This window comes from Pezoporus occidentalis, unplaced genomic scaffold, assembly GCF_034315485.1.
Source record: "Pezoporus occidentalis ecotype Australia unplaced genomic scaffold, CSIRO_AGI_Poc_V1 ctg71, whole genome shotgun sequence".
NCBI lineage: Eukaryota > Metazoa > Chordata > Aves > Psittaciformes > Psittacidae > Pezoporus > Pezoporus occidentalis.
The window spans coordinates 3,074,547-3,097,629 of record NW_026916062.1 but is presented as its reverse complement, the minus strand read 5'-3'; the positions used below and the strand labels follow the sequence as shown (position 1 = coordinate 3,097,629).

Here is a 23,083-nt window from a genome sequence, read left to right as displayed (position 1 = left end):
CACAAAGGCTCTTCACTTTAACTGATTTTTTTCTTTCTGCATACTTATATTTGTGAAGTCACCCTTTCTTAGGACAAATAGTTTACTGTTGAGGGTTGATTCTGCCTTTAGTGTCAATTGTTAATTCCTAATACATGGGGCAAATCCAAAGAAGCCTTTAGGTTGACCACAGATCACACAACGGAGGTCTGTGAGCAGAGCGCATTTTCACACGTGGACAGGAAAGATGAGAGCCTCCTACCTCAAACACAGTCAGGGTTAGATGACTGCTGAATGTGTGTTCTTTTGATTTTGATTTTTGCACTTGAGCCCTTGTCTTTGTCATTTCCCACAGTCTGGACTGTCATTTTACTGGTTATTTAAAACCCCCCAAAACCCAGCTTGCTCTCTCTCTCTATTTCCAGTCTTACTGTAAGTTATGAAATATCTCAAAGTTGGAAGTAGCAAATTATCTTGACAGCCCAAGCACTTTTCTTCCTTCTGTTGTCTCTCATTGCTCTGTTGTGGAGTTGTTACTACACTGAAGGAGAAGAAAAACGACAGGACCTCCAGGTGCAAGCACCACAGGAAACAAAGGAGGAACAGGAGAAAGAGTGGGGAGAAGAATCCCCCATTTTTTTGGAGTTGATTCTGCATTCAACTGAAGAATTCTATGTAATTTTTTTTTTTTTTTTTTTTTTCCCCCACCATGTCTGCACATGCAACTTCACAGGTTCATTTTGGAACTGGTAATGATTCAGAAGCAAACTTCAGCAAAACAGCTTCAGTCAAAACACAGTAAGCAGGTAGGCCAGTGATGCTAAGAGAATAACTGAGCTGTATTTTTAGCAGTTCATAAATTGAAAAAAAGATAGATGGGGATTCGTTTAAAAAAAAATAATAAAAAGCTGCAATGTTATTGTGTTATTGCAGGTGTTATTTAATTATTTCCAAGTTAACAGTGTGAAATGGGGGTACACTAAATATAATCCCTCATCTGTAGTTGTCAAACCTGTCCTGATCTACTGCTGGAAAAGCTAAAATCAATGTGGATGAATCCTAGCAGGGGTCCAGTTCCTACCAGAGAAGGGCTGCGTGTAAGAAAGCAGGGCAGCGTGCTTTAGAAGGCAACACAGCCGAAAGTGGTGCCATCTGAGCGGAACAAGAGAGGCTTGTTTTCTTGGCTGCCTACATCCTGAGCTCACTTTAAATGACAGACTTCTCTCCGCATTTCAATTAGACTGTGCCAGTGGGCAAGCGGGGAATATTAATGAGGCAGCCTCCGAGGGCCACGGGGGCGGGAGCCGCGGTCTGCAAGTTGTTCGTTCCCCCCCAGCAGACCGGAAAGGGCGCGAGGCCGTTGTTGGGGTTGTGCCCTGTCACACCCGCGCTTAACAAGAGGTGCTTAAAGGGTCGGGAAGGGCCACAGGGAAGGTGGTGTGTGGTCCTGGGGATCACCCGGTTTATCGCTCGCGCACAGGCGGAGTTGTCGGGCAGGCTGCAGGCCCGCGGCTGAGCCGCCGCTCGCCAGGGTGACTTGCATCTTCCCTGCCCCGCACGCCCTGGGGCGCACCCGCACCCCTCCGTCGCGCCGCGCCCCCCGGGGCAACTCCGCGCCCGCGCAGCCGCCGCCCGCGCGTGCCGGTACGCGCAACCACCCCCCCCCCCCTTCCCCGCCCGCCTCCGCGCACCGGCACGCGCGCGCCCGCCTTTCGGGATCCGCTCGGTCGTGGCCGCGCTGCGCCGCCGCCCGCCGCCTCCTGCCCCGCTCGCTGTTGGCACCCTCCGCCCCGTTCCCCCCTCCCTACCCCGGCCGCACGCCGGCTCCAGGTACGATCCCCGGGGGTCCCCGCCCTGCCCCTAGGAGAGCTCTGCTGCCGACCGCAACTTGTCGCCCTGCGGGGCTGTTCCCCCCCGCCGGTGTACTGCCGAGCAGCTGTCAAACGTGCTGGGCGGCCGGCGGCGGCGGCGGCTGGGGGCGGCTCGACCGCGATCTCCGCACCGAGCCCCCGCGAATGGCGTGACTCCCCCCCGCCGCCCCCCGGCTGCGGAGTGCCGTTGTGAGGCGAGGAATGGTTAAACCCCGGCCCTTTTGTACATGCGGGTTTTTTTGTTGTTTTTTTTTTTTTTTTTTTTTTTTTTTTTTATTCCTTTTTGTCTTGGGGCTTACGGAAAAGGAAAGCATCTGATGCGTCTGCTCACATGCCACTTTTGATCATACGTTGCCTCTTTGCACAGAGCAAGATCGTTGGGAAAGATGGAGATACAATAAGTTGCTAGTAGTGAGAAGTGCTGCAGAAACCCAGTAGGTTTCCTCTCTCCACCGAAGTGACATATTTTTCCTCGGGTTAAGTTGAAAGCACTGCGTGGCGGAGACTGACTGTAGCTGAGAGTGGGTTTGTGTTTTTCTTGTACGGTTAGGTTTTGCAGGAGCAGCGATGAAGAGGAAGCTGGTGCTCTCCGAGATGCAGTTGGTTCTTCTCGTTTTATTGGTGTGGCTACCAACAAGGTGAGAGGATGTTTAGTTTTCTTGTTCCATACAAACATGTATGTTACAGTCTGCTAAAGGTAAGCCTGTGTGAGAGGTTATGAAAGTATGGTGTATAGTAATATCATAAAAAAATCTTTCTTGGCTCTTTGAATGCAGTCTTACATAGTTTCCGGACTAAATGCGTTAGAAGGTAGTCTAGGGACCGTATAAGCCTAATTGCTTGTCCTTAAACAGTTTGTGAAAAGATGTTTTATTTCACCATTAAAAAACAATTCCTTTAAATGCCTTATTGAATCTTAAAGATTTAATGAAGTTATTGTACCACTGTGATTGTGTACCATACAGAGGAGTTAAGATGGAGACATAGATTAGTCAATATAGCAAATCACAGTCTCTAAATTAATGCTCGCATGGTTTTTATTACAGGCATGGCATTCTTTTTGGTTTTGCTTTTTTTTCTGGATCAACATAACCGAATTCAAAATGATACTTAAGCTTTAAACCTCTAGGTGGAGATAGCATACAACTTCACAATCGCATACAATAAAACAATAGCCTCATTTGTTAATCAGCTTTTCTTATGTTGTTTTAAGTTCTCCATTTCTAAAGCGACCACATTAGAGAAAGTAATTTTAATCACCTAATAGTTTGGTGTTGCTTACAGTCCCTAAATGTGCGATTAGTTGTAGTTTGTAACTTGGGTTCACTTGCTTTGGTTCTGACTGCGGTAGGTCTTGTCCTGCACTGGTGAGTGTTGTAAGTTAAATAATGCAAGTTTCCTATGATTTAAAAAATCTGCATTTATTTTTGTGTATTTCCTAGCTAACAAAACGTTCCTGAAACTATGTTTCCTATTTCACTTCATGCCTAACTCTGGTGCAGTATTAGTTGAGTCACAGTGGGCCAGATCCTGCAAACCCTACTCAAGTGAGTAATCTCACTGACGTCAAAGAGACTACATGCGTAATTAAGGAGTTCATGCCTGAGTAAAGTTTGCAGGATTCGACCCTAATTTGATATTGTATGATCTGATTTTTTAGTGGTATCTCTGAGATACAACAGTTCTTTTAACTCAAAAGAAGCTTAAAACATGATGGAGACAGTCCAGAAAATAATTAAAAAAAAATAAAAAATGACCCACTGGTAATTTAAGAAAAAAACTCACACATCAGTGAAATCCCACATGACATTTTGGAATGGGCTTCGTAAGTTATAAGATCTTGGTCAGTTCTGTGACAGAAAACACAGACTGCAATGATTTACATTTAAATACTTCCTCCATGCTGTTGAATTGGGGACCAACATAAAGCCCTGCCTTTCATCTTTTTATAGCTTGCTTTAGGGAAAATGCCACCCAAGCCTACTTTTGGTTTGGAGGAGGAAGGAAACATTCTTGGTTTTATGGCATTCAGGATGCCTTGATCAGTAGTTCAGGTTAAAAAATATAGATGGCTAGAAAAGGTTTAGATGATGACGAGTGTAGCACATGATGCTTTACTTCTGGATACTAATATTCTACAATTAAGCAGGTAGGATTGATGAGCTCATGCATTTCACATGCATGGTGCTTAAAATTGTTGTCACGGTAACATTTACTTGTGTATATCTTTCTGCATGGGAGTGTTTCCCTAGCAGACAACAGCTTTGGTCTGGGTCTCCAGATCAGCACCACAGCCAGCAGGGCAGCAGATTCATGCTCCAGCCCCTAGTGTTTTCTATAGATATATGACCCATGAAGGCTGTAACATCTTGTTCTTCATCAGGGAAGTTACAAACAATTGATGATCTATAGATTGTTCCTGATGCTTCATTTAATTTTTTTCTATCCAACTTTTACAAGGTCTGTCTGCATCTAGTGGAACGTCAGATACTGCTTTTATAACAAAATGTCATTTTAGTAACATGAAATCAACCCACAGCTGTCCTGCAGCTTGCTAGTCAGCATCATTGTTCCCACCCACCAAACACTGACATCAGAGGACTCCCTGAGCATGATTACTGGAGTTTTCCCTCATGTTCTTCTAGTCATGTACGTTATATGACCATTGGGTGGAAGCATATCCACAGGATTTATCCAGAGATAGAATATGCTTAGGTGAGGACAGCTAGGATAGAGCTGGAAGGAGACAGTTTTGTGTGTGGGAACCCAGGTTATCTGTCCAGGAGTGACATGCCGCTGAGGCCTGGGAAGCTCTTTTAGACTTTTGTGCCTACACAACCAAATGTGTTAGTGGAGCTTGAAGTAACACCCATGGTAGTGCAATGTTGACTAGATGTAGAGGCTACTGGAGAATGACTTCCTGGAAATTTTAAGTAGTATATCATCTACTTTTATGTTTCTGAACTTGTTATGTACAAATTGTGTATTCGTATACTTGTAACTACACCATTCCTGTTAGAGGGCAGAAAGTTAAGTATTGAGGGCCAGCCTGCAAAAATTGCATGTTGAGTGTACATTAAAACTTACATAGCACTTTCTAAAATGTAAAATGTCCATTTAGATCAGTGCTGGCTGACTCCCTGGAAGATGAAGCTAAGAATAACATCACCATCTTTACAAGAATTCTAGACAGACTTCTGGATGGTTATGATAATCGTCTCAGACCTGGATTAGGAGGTAATAAAAACAAAGATTGATTAAAAAAAATAAGCTTTAATGTTCAGATTTTATGCAGTGATATTCCTTCAGGGCTTTTTTTTTTTTTTTTTCCCCAAACAACTGGTATGTATCTCAAAAAATTATTTATAACTTTATATTCACCCAGCTGAATCATGTGAAGTTTGAAGAAAATAGCATCTATGAACAGAAAGGAGGAAAGGAAGCATTTTCACACATTTATCTTAAGGAGAAAAGGAGCACAAAAATCTGGTGATTTAACATAGTAAAACAGAATGAGAACAAAAATAACATCTAAAGCTGTTATTCCAGTCAGGGAATTCTGGTTGAACAAGGAATGCAGGCTTGATTCCCTGCAATGCGATGAACGTATGTTTTCAGAAATCTGCACAAGTGTTTTGTGTGGTGTGTGCACAATCCACATTTTAGATTAATTCCTTATTCCAGTAAATTCAATGGAAATGTTGTATTTTTTACTTCATTGGAATTAGGGTTTTGCTGGTAAATAACATTTTCTTTCTGGGTACCTTGCATGTATTTGGGCATTTGGAAAAAAAACAAAACACCAAAAGAAACAAGGGAATATTAGAGGGTAGAGGTCACTGCACTCTTGTACCATGACTGTCAGTTATTTCTCAAAATGTCAGTTCACATTTTCATTTCAAAGCTGTATGCTGGCTCATATAGATGTGTAAGCAAGAAATTTAAGCAATTTTTTGGTGTTGGAAGAATTAGAATCATAGAATTACTGTGCAAAAAGGTCTCTGTGGTATGGGGAGGGGCAGAATATCTTGGGTTTGATAATATTTTATCTACTATTATTGTTTATCTGCTATTGATGCTAACAAATGTAAATGTTCATGTATCAAATAGAAAGAACACTGTTATTATCTGTAACAGTTTGGTAATTGTCATTTTCAACCTGGAGACTGTTTAACTTGCTAAAACTGATTTTAGTGCAAAATCCTTGGGAGCCATTTCTATTCCTGTTGATTTCAGTAAGATCAGGCCCAAAGCTAGAGACCTGCTCTAACAACTCTGATCAAATCAGGAATTAGTTAAAACTCACAGGTTTTAGCCAACCATCTTCCATCCTGACCTGTGGCTCTGCTGCTGTTCTGGTTCTGGAGAATCTTGGTTTACAGCTGACACAGCAAAAAGTGGGAGCTGGCGCTGGCTGGAAACCACTTTCTCATATGCATTAATCTTAACCTAGGATATCTTTTTATTTCCATTTCTGGACTCTGCACAGGGAAAACATAAAATATTTTATATTTAAGGACTTTTTAATTTAGGTGATCCACAGAAGGAGACTTGATGTGAGAATTTCTATAGTGGTGTTTTACACATTTGCAAATTACCTGAATTTTAAAATTTAGATATAGTGTGAGCATACAAATGCCTTGCAGGTGACTTGCAGAAACATTTTATATCACAGAGCTCATGTTTAATTGGCAGAGCTTTTAAAATCCTGGGTTTTATTAGAAAAATAATGAAGAATTCTGTTCTTGTTTGCCAAAAGGACTGTGCCATTTAATAAGAGCAGTCTGCAGTTCTTTTTCATATCATATATACTTTTCATATTAAAATATATGCTGTTGAAAATAATTCCAAAAATTATTTTTATAATGGATTTTTATTTTAGATTTTCTATTAAATCTATTTCAAAATGCCTCCCTCTTTTTCTTTGCCAAGCCTCCTAGGTAATTAAAGTATACTTTTGGGAGCATAAAAACTAAAAAATTAACATCTGTTTGATGTTGGTGTACATGGCAATCAACCCATGCAGAACATGTGTGAAATGAAACTGTGTCATGCACATTAAACCTTGATGATTCATGATACATTAATCTTAATCTGCAAGAGTACTTCAGTGGTGGATGGGCTAATTCTTGTAGTTCAAAAGAATGCTCATAGAAGCCAGTTGTGATAATCCATGATCTGACGTGTGCATAGTAAGTCCTCATAGTTTCTAAAAGTGTTGTTGTATAGACTGCTGCATCTTGACCATGTCACATCATTAATTTAATATGCTTACTCTCAGTTCTGTTCCACTTGCATTTATATGAATCTGAAAGAATTTAACTGAAACTAGTACAGCATTTACTTTGGCATAGCAGCTTGCATTATCCTGACTACAACACTAGGACTGAGATCACCTGACCTAAAGTGCTGCAACAGAAATAGGCCAGGGTCTGAGATGGGTTCTTCTAAGGTCTTTTGAAAGCAAGAGTTTTTCACCAGCCCACTTTCACTTGTCATGAAAGACATTTTTAGAGATGACTTACGGCAAAAATTCAGCTCATTGCAAAGAACTATTGGTCTTTTAAACATTAGATGGAGTAAAACATTCTGTTAAAAACAGAAATGTTTTTAATAATGAAAAGTGTTAGCTTCACATTGGAGTTGTATGTAGTTACTGACCAACCAAACAGAAATGTATAGGCTCCTTCAAAGACTCTGTATAAATTCAACTAAGTAATTGTCTGTGGATTTGTTCTTGAATTTATAATTAGTTTTACTGGCAGACTTGGTGTGAGTACTTACAGTATGTAACTTGATGCTCTTCTGAGACATCAGTACAATTCAGAACTGAATACTATTTTCTATAGACTGTTAAAGCAGCTTTAACTTTTACTGACGGTGCAGCTCTGTCACATAAACGGGTTTTGGCTGTTGGCTGTTGGTAGTTCTAGGAGCTGGGATCCTTGAACACGCTAGTGATGAAATAGCCTGCAAATAGGTGCGGGCAGGGAAAATAAGGCATTGCATTATCCAGGGACATCTCATATGAATTAGGTAATACCCTGACCTGCTATGTTGATGTGGGTAGGCATGAGAGTATTCAAGGGAAGATAATTTTTAGTCTGTAATCATTTTATGCTAAGCACAGGACTGGAACACTCTTGACTGTACTTTCAGTTCTGACATAAGCTATTTTACCCAAACATTCCGTGCCGTTTCTGTTGAGACATCAAAGTAAGTTACAAGTTCAGTTTCAAAACAAATTCCCCATGTCATTAGCACTGATTCGCATGAAATACAGCCATGCAAATTACAAGTTATAAAGAGTTTGATTGTGCCTGAATTTCTTCAAAATCATGAAGGTATTTTGTTCTATTTATTTGTTGTAATGTTTGCAGGACACTTAGTGCTTTACCATGAATCCTTTGATTTTTGTTAGCATATAGTAAAATAAATTCAAAAAACAATGGACACTAAAATTAAGGAAGAGACCAAAAGAGTTTAGATCTTCAAATAATAAGACAGTAGAATGTTGAAACTGAGATACAGCTGCATTAAAATCTGGAAGTGATTGAATTATGTGTCTGCTCTGTCTGCTTTCCTCTGCCCCATGGACAGATACAATTAAAGGAAAAAGCAACATATGTTAAGGCAGTCCCCTCTTTTAATATGTTGATGTTCTTGTGTATTAGGTATATCAGCAAAAACATACATAATTTTTAAAATGGTAGCTTCTTTTTAAAGATGAAAAAGAGGAAGGAAAGGGGAAATAATGGGGATGATGCTAGGTTTTTGATATCATGTTGGATACTTCAGGAGTCTTACCATAAGCTATTCAGCCTGCTTTGCTTTCTCATGTTTGAAATTCATAGACTCACAGAATGGTTTGGGTTGGAAGAGACCTTAAAGGTCAGCTAGTTCCAAACCCCTACCACGGGACACTTATTCACTAGACCAAGTTGGTAATTTTCAGCAGCTATAGAATGTCTGTCTGTTCTACTCTCCCAAATTTATAAAATATAATTGAGTGCAAGACTTAGGATTTGTAAAATTCAAATCTTGGGGGGGAAAAAAAGAACAAACCCTCCACCCCAAAACCCCACAAAGGGAAGTTACAAAGACACAGAACTGGGCCTCACAGCTTGAAGGCCAGAGCTATCCAAATTTATACAACTTGAGGATCTTTCCACAAACTGTGGTCAGTCTCACCAGCTTCTGGAATGGCATTCTTATTGTAACCAAAGAGGTGAATTTGGGTTATTAAGGAAACTGAGGAAGATCAAACAGTAGGCAGATGAAAAGTAAATACCACTGTCTCACCAGCTTCCATTTTGAAGGATCCATCTCTGTTGCAAGATGACTTTCAGATGTTCTAATTGCTTTAAACAAGAATCTCCATTGTGTTTCACTTATAAAAATGCCAAAACCTGTTTTTTTCCACGATGTTTTCTAAATAAATTGAGCAGGAAAACTGATGAGAACTGAGAAGGATTATTACTATCAGAGAGATGATGAGCAGTGTGTACTTAAGGGTATGATCATTTATCTTTGCAGCACTGAATATATTGTTGCATAAAATTGGTGTAGTAGCACAGAGCATTAGATTCTGGGATAAAAAGTTGTATGATGTATTTACCAATATAAGCTAAAAGAAAAAAGCAATTTATTTCACAGAAAACTTTTCCCCCACCTCACCAGATCAGGAGAGCTATATATACATATGTATGTGTATGTGTTTATCAAAGAGTTGTATCTCTTCAGTTGCCAGGAAACAAGGCCATGATCACATGCTTATAATTGGGAATATGTTAAATTTAGGACAGTATATTTATATGTCTCTGTGATTCAGAGTTTTAATCAGCTGTAGAAGAGTTTGTAACTGCAGCAATCCCCTAGCTAGTCATTCAAAACTTAGCAGTGTTTGTCAGCCTCATCATGCTTAATACACATTCAGAATACCCTAGAAAAAGGTCCTTCGACTATTTTTGCTGTAGAACACTACAGGAAAGCTTTCACTAATGTTTTTAAAGGAAAAAATGCAGGTCCCCTGCTCAATTCTTGTTGCTTCCTTAGCCCTTCTTTGCTCTAGTTTAATCTTTTGGAAATTGTAATCTCTCTCTCCCGGTGCTAGTGCAGAGCAATTCAGAGCAGCACTTGCACTTTCTGAAAGCCCACTATCTATGTAGTTATGCTGGGATACAAAGGAGTAAACTACTGTTTGCTCACTCTTGGGCATACCTGGAAGGGTCACATGGAATCTGGCTGTAACAGTGCTTTCAGAAGAGTCAGTGAGAAACTCAGATTAATTTCTGTCAAGAGTTGTGGATAATGTATATTGGCAAAAAGCATTCCTTGTAAAAAATGGACAGCAATAGAGAGAAGGATATGAAAATCTCATTTAATTAGTTATCCAGGGCATGCAGATGGTGTTAAAATCCAAGAACAGAACTAACTCAGTAGTTATAAGCACTCTGGGGAGTGAATCATTAGGAAAGTGGAAGGATAAAAAACCCTCGGAAGCTGTTGTGACACTGAAGAACAAACCAGCAAAAATGCTGTAGGATAGGATAGTGGCTGAGGAGCTAAACAAAACTTACTTATGTATGTATGTATCTATCTATTTATTGGAAGTCTGTGGATAAATCAGCAGTGAAAATACCAGAGTCTTGTGCAGAGTCTTGCAGTTGTGCAAAGAGGTAAAATGCTATGCTTCACCACAGTTAACAAAAATCTATAAGCTTTACTGTAAAGTTTATATGCCTATAAAGGAGCTTGTCTGGAAAGATCTCCCAGTTCGCTGAACATGTTTGTTCAGTGTATTTTTATTTTTATTTTTTTTCCTCTTCCTGTCTTATCATCAACATTTTCTTCTAATGCTTGAAATACTGCTGATGACACCATGGCTGAATTAAAGTTTTGCTTACTTTTATCTCAGCTACAAGGAAGACGTGAAAGCAGATACTGCAGATATCTGTAAAGCTTATTGAAGCTCATTGTAAACCAGACTGTTGGGATTGTTTCATTTTTCAGCCGGATTTGATGGGCTGAGACAAACTGCCGTCTTTCAGTGATGAATTTATTCTGGGTTATTTAGAAACTGGTTGAAAAGCAGTGTCCTTGCTGATACCCAAGGTATTCTGCTGTTGACTGCTTCCCACTAAGGCCTCTTACCATGTTACATAAATCTTGCAATGAGTTTGCTATCCAAAATAACAGAGCAACTTCTCACTCAGGCTGACTAGTTTTAAGAGCCAGGTACCAAAGGACTACAATATTATAGTTCCAAAATTTTTATTACCCTTGTGAAATGGCAGAATATGTCTAATGCCACCTGAATTGGAAATATAATTATTACTTAAATAATCTAACTCTGAAACATTTTCAGAAATGTTTAAATGCATTAAAAAATTCATCCAGGATATCTTTGGGGGATTTTAATGGATTTAATGGGTTTTTAGTAGTGGATTTTAACCAAGCAAAAAGTGATTTTAAAATACAGAAATCAATGTATATCTTGCTTACAATGAAACAAATAAGTTGGTCATTCTGTAGCAACGAAGACGTATTTTGTAATGCAAAATTAACAGTATTCTGTCTCACACTAAAAGTTGAACTTCCAAGATTATATGATTCTACTTGCAAACAGTATCAGGGAAATTCCGTAATGTTTACTGCTTTGATGTAGTCATGGAGTACTCAGTTTCACATATCCTTTCTATAAGAAGCACACAGAAAGTTACGTTTCAAATATTTCTTTAATAATGTATACCAAAAAAAGAGTCATAACTAAAGAACATAAGAAGGAAGCTATAGAGATCTCAATTGTACAATCATGTCAATATGTTAAGAAACTTTTGGTGAAGAAAATGCTCCATCCAAGGATTCAAGGCCAGGTTGAACAGAGCCTTGGGTGATACGGTCTAGTGCAAGGTGTCCCTGCCCATGGCAGGGGGGTTGGAACTTTATGATCTTAATTTGCTTTCCAACCCTAACTATTCTGATTCTGTGAAAAACTATTAAATCATCAGTAATAAAAGCATTAATGCTGTTTGAATTCTTAGGTTTAGGTATAGGTTTGAATTCTTAGGTTTAGGACAATATTTGGAATACACTGTCCTTCACCGAGTTGGAAAAATAGACCTTAGGAGTATTTTGATTTAAAGAAAATGGTAGTTACAGCACGCTGTGATATGAGTAGGCATCACTGGTTTAGTGATGTTATTTCTGCTCATGTGACAGCAACCGATATTTAAGCAAATAATCATAGAATCATAGTATGGTGAGGGTGTAAGGGATCTTAATGATCATGTTTCCACCCCCCCTGCCAAGAGCAGGGACACCTTTTACTAGACCAGGTTGCTCAAAGGCCTGTCCAATAATGAATAACTTACTTTCAAGACAATTCATTGTCAAGTCTTGACATTTTATTTTTAATGGAAACTAAAACCTTGTGATTTAGTAGACATGCAGAACTCCTTCAGCTTCTTTGTGCAGAAAGGTTTTTTTTTTTTTTAAAAACTGAGCTCTTGCAGCCTCTACTGGCAAATATGTATTTATTTCCTGTATTTTAGCACATCATAAATGAAAACTGCTGTAAGACACACCTCTTACTATGCATTCTATTTTGCATAGCACAACAGGCTTCTATGCCATTCAAGGTCTGATTGTGGTGAAAACTATGTAACAATACTATCTTTTATTTATGAGACATAATCTAAAATGATAAAATAATGAAGAAATATTACTTTTTTTCCCACCTCCTTAGCTGTAGTAGGCAGGGTCATAACTATGGCAAATGATGGTGATTTTCAACACAGTTGCAGATGTAATGGCTACTGAGTGGTGGAACTTCTGTGGAGGCACTCAAAATTTGACAGAATTTTGGGCAACCTGATCTGCCTTCAGAGTTGTCTCTGCTTTGGACCTTGCAAAGGTGATTTTTAAACTTACTTATTATAAGATTTCTTGACTTACAACCAGGAAGACATTGAAAATAGCTGAAGTTTTCCATTTTAAATGGCAAGTGTGAAAAAAAAAAATAGAATGTCAGTTCTGGAAGATACAGATGAATAAATATACCTGTGTAGATGAAAGGTTTAGACTGCCTACGCACAGCAGAATGCGCAATGTTATACAGTTCCTGAATGTATTGTTCATAAGCAATCCACTATCATGAATAAAAGTTAGGGTAAATCTGAAAGATCTGGAAAAACGCAGAAGCCTTAAGCTTTTTTTTATGGTGTTCACCTTGGATTTTCTAACATTCAGCAAAACCGGGGACTTGACTAACGAAGTGACTCTAGCCACATTTTTCCCTCTGTCATCATAACCTGGAGTTCTGAAAAGGGTTAAATATAGGAAAAGACAGTATTTTAGAGGAGGGGCACTGTACTTCATGGAATCATTCTCAGTTTACTTTGTCATTGCTGGACAGGGTACAGGGAACTGAAAAGCTGAACAGTGCTGTATCCTAGAGCTCAACACCTCCACAGGATGCACCCAGGAGCCTCTAAACCCTGCCCTTCTGAATTGTCCTGATGGAGGTGTTAATTTTTGTTCTGTTTTCATGTCTTTTCCCTTTCTAAATACCTATTTCATACGTTCTAGAAAATGCCCAACTCTTACTTAACAAAAATGTAATGAATTTATTTTACTCCATCTAAGCACAGCTTTCCCCAAATACCGTGACATGTAGATGCAGCTATAGAAAGCAAAGATCCTTCTCTACCCACAGATTGTATGGCATTCCTTTTGTGCCAGTGTAATTTTACTGGTGGTGTTGAGTGGTTTGAGAAGATCTGTTGCTTCTGGCAGTATTCCTGACTACATATTCCTGCAAGAATAGCAGTACCACCATTTTGTGACCTTCCTTAACAATAACCTTTTCAACGCACAATCTAGTGCATCTGATATTTAGAATTAGTGGTGTGTGGAGAGAGGTATTTCATCAACAAGGATAATGGAGAAGGACATTGTAATTGCCTGTACATTAAAAATGCGTCTGCTTTGCCTTTTACAGTATTTTGGTCTCTACTAATTGTTGATGTTAGCAGCTTGTATTAGTGGCTACTATTAGTATCTAACAGTAGCTTCTAAAGACTCCCAAGAAAGAGACATGAAATAAAACATAACACTGTTTTCAACAAACTAGCATTAGGATAATACAAGCCAAGGCAAAAAAACCCCACTCTGAGCAAGGAACAGGGGAAAGGGCAGACCGAAAGAGATGGAGAGTGAAGGAGGGAGATAAAATGGCAATACCGAACATTGGCTACTTTTAAACAACTGGCATATTAAGACAGCTGAATGAGTTTTTTCAAATACCCTTTGGAAACTTGATAGTAGAATAATGTAAACAGTTCTATCATTATGATATATGTATGTATTTACATTTCTGATGTTAATGTTTTTCAACAATGAGTCATCTGTCTCAAGAAGCAGCTATAGTGGATAACATTTTGTGTTGCTGTACAATTCACCAACCTGCTAAATTAAAGCATCAGCAGAAGATTTTGAATTAATACTGTCAAAAGTCTAATAATTTTTAATGATAAGAATCAAAGCACTTTAATATGCTAAGATTAATCTTTAAACACATTTTTATAGCTGTTTTTTTCAGGTTAGCACTCAATCACAAGTGAAAGGAAGTTTTGTTTACTACTGTCATTCTAATAATAGTTTGCATTATAATGCAGAGTGTGTCAGCACTAGTTTTCTGAAACTGTCTGTATTTCACTAAAGTATGATTCTGCCAACCTTCTGGAAGTCATGTTGCTATTTGGGAACCATTTGTGTGATTACTTTGCAGCGCATGGCTCTCAATTTACATTCTGTAATTCCTTGCCATATGCGAGGGCTATTTAATAATTAGAGTAGTTAACTCTGTGAAAGCAGCGTAAGTCAATTTCCCTCTTACCTGGGATTATTGTGCACATCAGAGGACATGAAACACTTTATTAGAGTTGTGTAGCTGCAGTGTGAGGTTGGATTTAGTTGCATCTGACCAAATTCCATTTCTTTTTTTTATGCCCTTATATATTTGGTCCTGCACATGCATTTTTTTTTGTTGAATCAATAGAGATCATGCATTCTAATCTGTAATTTGGTTGGTAAAAACATGGATTCCCCATATTCCATCTGCTTAATTTGTGTTTTTACAAACTATAAATTATCTTGTAATCTTGTAGTGTTGTAACTATTAGACCTGATTGCAATCCAAATTCAGTGCATAGACCACTGATCTTCACTCTGTTCTGACCATACAGTTCAGTAAGAATAAGTTAAAAACTGATCAGTGCTGTAGAACTACATGTCCATCGTATGTACATCATGGCTTTTCTCACAGCAGCAACACTAAAATTTTGTATCTGAGTAAATACAAAATGTACATGAGGGTGAAGTAATGGGGAGGTATGATCTGCTATTGGTAATGGAACAGATCCATGTCTCCAAGCCCCAGTACAGTGCTCTGTTTTACAGGTCACATAATTTCTAACACAGATTTGATTTGAGTGAAGAGGTTTATGCAGAAGTCTACCTGGAAAGATGACTTCTATATAAGCCGTTTTTTGAAACTTCTTTTTTTTTTTTTCCTTGGAGTGTTTATAGACTGCTTGCATTTGTGATTTTTCATGTGAATGTAGTTTCCTGGAGTTACCTATCTATCTGCATTTAACACCTTCTTCTGTTTTAATTTTAAAAGTTGCATCCAGTTGTCTTCTGGCACATTCCCTGCTTTTTCTTTCTTGTATTAATTTTCAGTTGTCATAAGATAATAGGTTCTTCAGATGACTTCCATCAGGAGACTGGGAGTTATTAGAGCCATCCTTTTCTATTCCCTCAAGCATATGAGCCTTTTAGCAGGACACTAGAGAGCAGAAAGGGAATGGAGAGGCAAGGAGAGTCTGCATTTGTCTAAGAATTGAGAGGGGGGTTGAAGGGGCAATTCCTGCTCTAAATGAAACAGCCTAATGTTTTAGATACTTCCTTCTGACTGACAGTCAGAAGGCTCCTGTAGATGCCTTTTTATTCTCATTATTTGAAGTAATTTATGTGTTTTTCAAAATTTATAGGCTCACTGAATGAGGAATGAAGTCCCTCTGGATGAGAGGAAGCTGAGAAGCAGTTGTATTATGGCATATATAAATGAGGAAAACCAGGAGTTTGAGCCTTAGATTCAACGGGGTGTTGATAAACGTCCTCTATTATACTGAGGGCATGCCATAGCACTTCATGCACTGTCCTTATCAGTGTCCATAGTATTAACTGAATACCAGTGAACTTCTTTCTACTAGATCTTTAAATGTTAACTTGGTACTGCATTACTTCATGCAGTTTCTGAACAAAAGGGAAGATATTTTCCTCCTGGAAAAATAAATAAATAAATATGAGAATGGAGAAGTATAAATGCCTGTTGTTTGAGATAAGGGAATGGTTACATCCATAATAATCCCTTCCATCTGCTGGGTGCTAAAAGCTGTTAGAATTCTTTATTTTTTTAACAGGCATTTTGTATTTAGTTGCCTATTGAAAAATGAACAGATAATCTTTTTATTACTGCATAATATGCTATTTTTAAAATAACCAGTTGTTTTAAAATAATATTCTGTGGTAGATGCTGTCTGCTTTTTCACAAAGCCTTAGTATCTGCTTAGAAGAATACACACTTTAAGAAACTGGGTTCCAATTAAACTCATATTTGGCATTGCTTCAAAGAAAAAAAACACACCTGTTCTTTATTTTTAACTTGTTAACCCAACCCACAAACCTGTTAATTTAATATTAAAAGCAGATTCTTGTCCCAAATATATAGCTTTTCCACATACAGCAGCTTAATGGGTTCTGAATATTCCAGGGATGCTCCCATGAACAGCCAGAGGGGAATTCTCTTGTCACAGGCAACCATAAAAGACAAATTTGAGGCTGCTTAATCTAAGCCATAGGAGTATCCTGGGAATAGGTTTTAGAGGAGATTCTGGGAAACACTGCTATCTGTAAAGTAGCTTGGAGACATTCAAGTGACTCAGCTGTGGGACTTTTTGAGTGTTACAGTGCACTTCTTGTAGGCACATTACACAGCCTTAATCTAAGACCTTGTTTTTTTATTATTAACTAGATGACAGAAGAGTAACTGACAACTCTGGAACATGTTAAAATGGGATTTAAAAAAAGATTGCCCCCTTACTCTCCATGTTACTAGTTTTTTGCTCATTTGGGGGTACTTGTTCGATTGAAATATTAATATGATTTTCTGTTGGTTCAAGCCATGAACTTGTGCTTTGTCAGGGCTCCTGTTTAGTAAGAAGCTTATTATCCATGACCAGCCCATGGGTTGTCCTGCCAAACAAAAAGATCCTAAGAATAAAAAAAGCCCAGGTAGCTTGGCAGCCAGTCTGATTTGTGCTGTACCTGAAACCCTGTACCTCTCTTCCTTCTTTCCCTGCATTTCAGCAACTGTGGGCATCAGGGAAGTTTAAAGAAAAAGTATGCTTAACTGTTCTTATTCACCCTGGCTATTTGGGGTGTTAAGATACACACAGCCTCCTGCTGATTTTGGTAAACCCATGCTAGCTTTTTTTGAGACTATTAGGGCAGTCTGGATAAACATTAATTTCCTATACCTTAGACTTAAAATAAGAAATGCTGGCTGGTTGATAGAAGGACTAGAATGCTGTCTAGCTTTTTTTAACAGTTTGTCACAATCTCCTGAATGCTATTATAGAATTTCATAAAGTGTTACCTATTAAAAATATATTTGAGGCTTCTGCTGCAAAAAATGTATTGAGTGCCCACTAATACATGCCTCTATTAAATAAAGGCACTAACTTTTTTCTGTCATCGGTTCCTGTCATGCTTGAATGCAAAGTACAAGGCTAGCAAAAGATAAAAGAACTGTAGCTCCATTTTTAATGACCCTACAATCCTGGACTGTAGTAACCAGGCACTATACATGTACAGTAAAATTAATCTGTCTGAAAGGATTATAATTTTCAATGCTTTCCTAAATCTGTTGATTTCTAGAGGAACTCCATCAGTCTTTGGGACTTAAGAACATGCGAATTTCATATTTTGCTCTGATAGCAGCAAGCCTTGGAAAGATGCTGACCTTTAGTGACAGTGAATGTTTGCCACAGAACAAGCAAGACTCTTCTTCCCAGGGCATCATCCCAGTCTCTGTCAGTTCCAAGGGGACAACGCTTTTTGCCATGGCTGACCACAGAGGAAGGTGTTCTCCAAAGGCTTCCTCTGACGTTGGCCATCACCAGGGGAAACCCTTTTCACTGACCTCAGTGGGTTCTAGTGTGCTACTCAAATCTTCATTAAATAATTAGCAAGGGTAATAAGGACTGCGGCAGTGCCTGATTCAGCTTAGAAAAAGTAGTGTTTAGCCAGAAGGTGAAATCCTGTATGTATTATGTATGTATTACTACAGTTCCTTGGTCATTCCAACGTGAGTTCTGCAGCTGTTTCACATGTCCTTGGTGAGAACGACTTTGACTTCCGATGTTCTTCCAGGGATTTATGAGAATTTCTCTTTTTTTAGGTTTGGAATATAGGAAGGCAATGGAGAAGAGCTGCCTTTCATAGCCTGTACTTTCACCTCCAAGTTGACATGTTACCAGCCTAAGCCAAAGTGGCTCCTGAAGTCAAACTTGAAGATAACCTAGGCTCAGTGATCTTGGTTAAAAAAGAACCTGGGCCTGTGTAAGAGGAGATAAACAAGCAAATAAGGTAGCAGCTAAAATCAAGTTAGTCAAGAGCCACTGTGCAATGAAGGCCTATCTTAAGCAGCTCAGACTTGGCCACTTCGTCACTGCAAAGAGAAACTAGAAGCTGCTGCTTTTTAAAAATGATATTGCTGTTATGGGAACATGTGTTTTGGAGTGCAGGAGGGGCTGGCAGAGTGATCTTATCAAATGGGATGAATTATAAATGCTGTGACTTGGAATAAAACACAGATTAAACCAGAAATTAATGTAGAAGAGTAATGCAGCAGAATTTTACATGGTCTTGCATGACTCTTAAGTACCAAGGTCATACAATTCAAACATTAAAAAAAAAAAAAAGAAACTCTGAATATAAGTTTCTAAATCTGGAATATTTTTGGGAATTGTTCTGCCTTACTATGCAGGTGATTACTGCCTTGCTATGCATGCTATGATTTCCTTTCTAATAGCACAAGCGTCTAAGCAGAGTAGATGGAAATACAGTTGCATGGGAATAACTTTGCCATCCCTACTTATGTGATGGCACTGATTCAGGTTGTTCCAAATAATTACTGCTCCACTTGATCAAAGACTGCTCCCTTCCATTTCTAGACTTGAGGGCTCATTCTGTTTGTCTTTGTCACATTCTTTAGACTATGCTGGGTCAGGCTGGCTCATTTTAGCTTTATTATGCTCATCCAGTTGATCTAAACAATACAGGAGTCCCATTTGTTACTCAGCCTGGTTATTATATACAACCTCTTTGCATCTTGATGGAAGCTGTAGTGTCTAGAGGGATAAGGTTTAGTGCTGATGTTTTATTTTTCATTTGAATGCCATGCAGTTTTGGTTTGCTGCCAAATGCGTTGTGTTAGCTAAGTTCATTTTACTTCGACCTTTTAAGTAATCCATCTTGGCAGGATCACTTCCAGCCAAACTCAACTATGTTTTCACTTTCATGTTTCTACTGAACATTTTGTGCAACTCCAGCTTACATTTGTTGTTTATTTTAGAGCTGAATGCTTTTTAATTACTTTCTTTTTTTTTTTTTTTTCTTGGTGTGGATCTGAAACCGTGTCTCCCACTTTTCCAGCTCTGTTAACTAGACACAGGGCTTTTGATCATTTTGATAGGGTGGTTTCTTCCACTGGAGATATTTTACCTTTTATAAAAGATCTACATATCTGTCAGAACATGGAGCGAGACCTATTTTTTGTACTGCTGGATACAGAGCCATTCACAGTCTGGCTAGTCAGCCCCATACAGACTTAAGGCTTAGGTTTGGTAGTGCCTACATCTCCTGGAACCCAGGTATTGTGCAATTAATTGCTTCAAACAGTCAGGTCTCCTTTGTAAAACATGGGGAAAGCTAGCTGGCTTGGCACACCTCAGAAATGGTGTGGGCATAGCCTTAATGTCTGCAAAAGCAGTTCACAAGGTCAGTAAACTGAGTGCGAATCTGTCAACTAGTTAAAAAATGCTGAAGAGAGACATGCAGCTGAAGCTTTTTCTTACCAACACAGGTGAAACAGCCAAGCTTGGGTGACAAAACATAACCAGTCTCCACTTCATCTGTCCACAGTGGTGTGCTTTCTCTACAGCTCATGCCATTCCTCCTTCCCTGAAAAGAGCCGTGAGTGTAGCTAATACCCTGGGATGATGGAAACTTGTGGGAGAGCAACTATTGTCAAGTGCATGCTCTGATTTAAAGCAGAAATATGAACTCAGGTTACTGTGTGTCAGGGTCTTTCCTGACCACAAAGGTGAATTTTCTAAGGGCATGCATCATCAGTCTTTGAAAGGAGTTGTTCTGCTTTGTGTAAATTATTAGCTATGGAGCAGAGACTTCAATTTATGCCTACTACATCCCATGAGTACTGCTAGGCTGTGGAATCAGTCTCTTGCTTGATTTCTTGCTTTCTCTCTCAAAGTCTTTCTGGCACAGTAAATTTGTAATTATTTATAGTCTGAAGAACTCATTGGGATTTGGTTGAGAGCCAGTTCTTTAGGCTGCTTGGCAGTATAAGGGTATTTTTTCTCTTAAGGTGGAAGTAAAAGCATCCAGGGAATTTTAGGTACTGATAGTGTTAGGAATTTGAAAGTAAAGGGGGATTCAGATATCGTGCAAAACGGAGCCATTATGATCTGGACAACAGCAACATTCAGATTAACTTTTATTGATTTAAGTGGAAACTTGGAGCCTGAATAACTTTTTGGAGCTTGTCCAATATGCTTAAAGAGATAATTGGGCACCAAAATCAGTCTGTAGCCCTATCCTTGAGTGACTTTCTCAAACTCATGGAGGAAGCCTACAATAAAGTTAAAACTGTACCTCAAATGTCACTTGTATCCAAGGCACTTAATTTATAGGACCCTTTGGGAATGTGTTTGGTTTTGTAACCTGAAGTAATAAGATTTGTAAATTAGAAGTTTCTTGGTAGCGAAGAAAAAGTAGCAAAGATAGTGTTTGTGTATGTGAGTTTGTGTATGTGAGCTGTACTCTTTTGAGTGAGAATTAAACCCTAAGTCTGTCATACGGATGTGAAAATTATCTTAGTAACGTGTAAATGTATCACTCAGCACAGAAAGAACATTTTAATTTTCTGTTCACTAGCTGGAAATAGTGCTTTTCAGGTTGCACCAGTGTCTTAAATACATGACAAATCTCAGTATTCACCCTACTGTGGAGATATGTATCATGTTATCTGAGTTGCAGGTATGACTAAATTTCATTCTGTGCACATTTTGTGGGTAACCTAAATCTACAAAGATGTTAGCTCAGCTAAAAATGTATCTGACAATGTTTTTGCAAGTCATATTTTTCCTACAGAAGAAAACTATGTTGACAGTTAGGTTAATGTGTGTTTTTTTGATGGTCAGAAACTCTGAAGGTACAACTACTTTTAACTGGATTTTTGTATTACAGTAAATTCTTCCTCAAGTTTAGATTTTCTTGATATTTCAGGCCAGCTGTTCAGCTAAATTCTAGAAAAATAAATACTACTTTTCTGAACTCCAATTCGAGAATGGGCTTATACTCAGAACCAGGTATTTAGTTAATCTAAATGACATAATGGTATTTATTTCAAGAGTATGGTATTGCTTTACAGGGTTGCCCACCTTCGTGACTTCTGTGTAAGCCTTTGGGAAGGACTCTTCTAGTCTTTGCACGGAGCTATTTAGTATGTGTGTTATGTCTGTTATTAGATGTAAGATATTGATAGGGAAATCAGTTGGGGTCTGTTAGCCTACTTGCTTTCAATTCCTCTATCTTCCTCCAGAATATTTTCTCCAGAATATATTCTTGTTTCAGTCAACACCATGAGAAGTCAAGTACAGTGCCTGATTCAGGTCACATTTACACCAAAATGAATCAAGAGAGCAAATCTTTGCAGTAACACTTACAGGTATTACTAGGTCTTACTGGTAAGCTTACTCTACATACGCTTCATTAAAGATGGAGATTTGAAAGAGAAGTCTACTTATGGTTCATATTAAGAAATTGTCTTGCTGATAGTTTGAGGATAGGCTACTGGAAGTAAAGTGCTGGTGTCGAGGGAAGTGAATTTGTTTCTTCTCACAGCTGGCTTAAATTTACAAATTGGAGGTGTATTGTATAGGCACATATGGCTGGATAATGAAGGAAGATGATGAGCTGTTGGACAAACTGTCACATAAAACACCAAAACCAAGTATAAAGAAGAACTGGCAGAACAGTAATTTGAAATATTTGCATTCCTATGGATTTTGCTGTTCTTGCAGCTTCACATTACATGACTTCCTCTGACCCCCATTCCCTGGCAGCCAGAGAGTGTCTTGAGCTGTCAACAGACATGCTAAGGAGCTTGTCAGATAAGGACAGCATGTTCAGTTGGAGCAGTGTTTGATGGATTAAGACCCTGGCTGTTTCACCTGTGCAATTTGTGTCTTGTATTATGAATGACAATTTCAAAGCCTTTGAGCAATATTGCCAAGCAAGCCCTTGGAGACCATATTACAACGTCAGAACAATGTCAATTCCAATTAAATAATTTTTTATAGCAAAATAATTAAAGTAACATCAGGCTTTTGACAGCATTCCCACAAAACCTCAGAAATCCTTAGTTAAGGCTCCCACAGCACTGCAACTTGACCTTTTTCATTTTTTGTTGACATAATTAAACAGCAGTAGTTTATTTTAAACTTCTTTTTTCATGGTGTAGCAGCCCTTCAGTTACAGCTTGCAGTGTTCTCCTGGGTAATAATTACTTCACATTTAAAATGATGTTTTTAAGAAATTGAACTCTCTATGTATTTTTTAAAAGCTCTGTCCCACCAAGCATACTTCTGGTGGTTTTGGATTGCCTCAAACAGAACGGCTTTTTTCTTTTTTTTTTTTTTTTTTTTTTAAGATGCCCAAACCCTGCATTTGTAGTTTTATTGACTGAAAATTCAAGTGAAATAAAAGTCCAACCCAGTTTGCTAGCCTGTTTTCTTGTGGAGGTAACTTTGACACATTAATGGATAATACGGCTAGCTTCTTGCAAATGAACATTTGGAACCTTG

General features: G+C 38.6%; 1 protein-coding gene across 4 annotated transcripts in view; it reads left to right on the top strand.

Annotated features, from left to right (window-relative positions):
- The first annotated feature begins 1,324 nt into the window (after positions 1–1,324).
- GABRA2 (gamma-aminobutyric acid type A receptor subunit alpha2) overlaps positions 1,325–23,083 on the top strand; it is a 63,887-nt gene continuing 42,128 nt past the window's right edge. The window contains exons 1-3 of one of the 4 annotated variants that reach the window (XM_062642513.1): positions 1,325–1,380; positions 2,401–2,488; positions 4,972–5,087. In XM_062642513.1, the coding sequence (XP_062498497.1) occupies positions 2,418–2,488; positions 4,972–5,087 (187 nt within the window). In that variant the 5' untranslated portion in view covers positions 1,325–1,380; positions 2,401–2,417. Of the gene's footprint in view, positions 1,381–1,402; positions 1,624–1,673; positions 1,810–2,107; positions 2,489–4,971; positions 5,088–23,083 lie in introns of those variants that run through there. The other 3 variants (XM_062642514.1, XM_062642512.1, XM_062642515.1) reach the window with 3 other exon arrangements.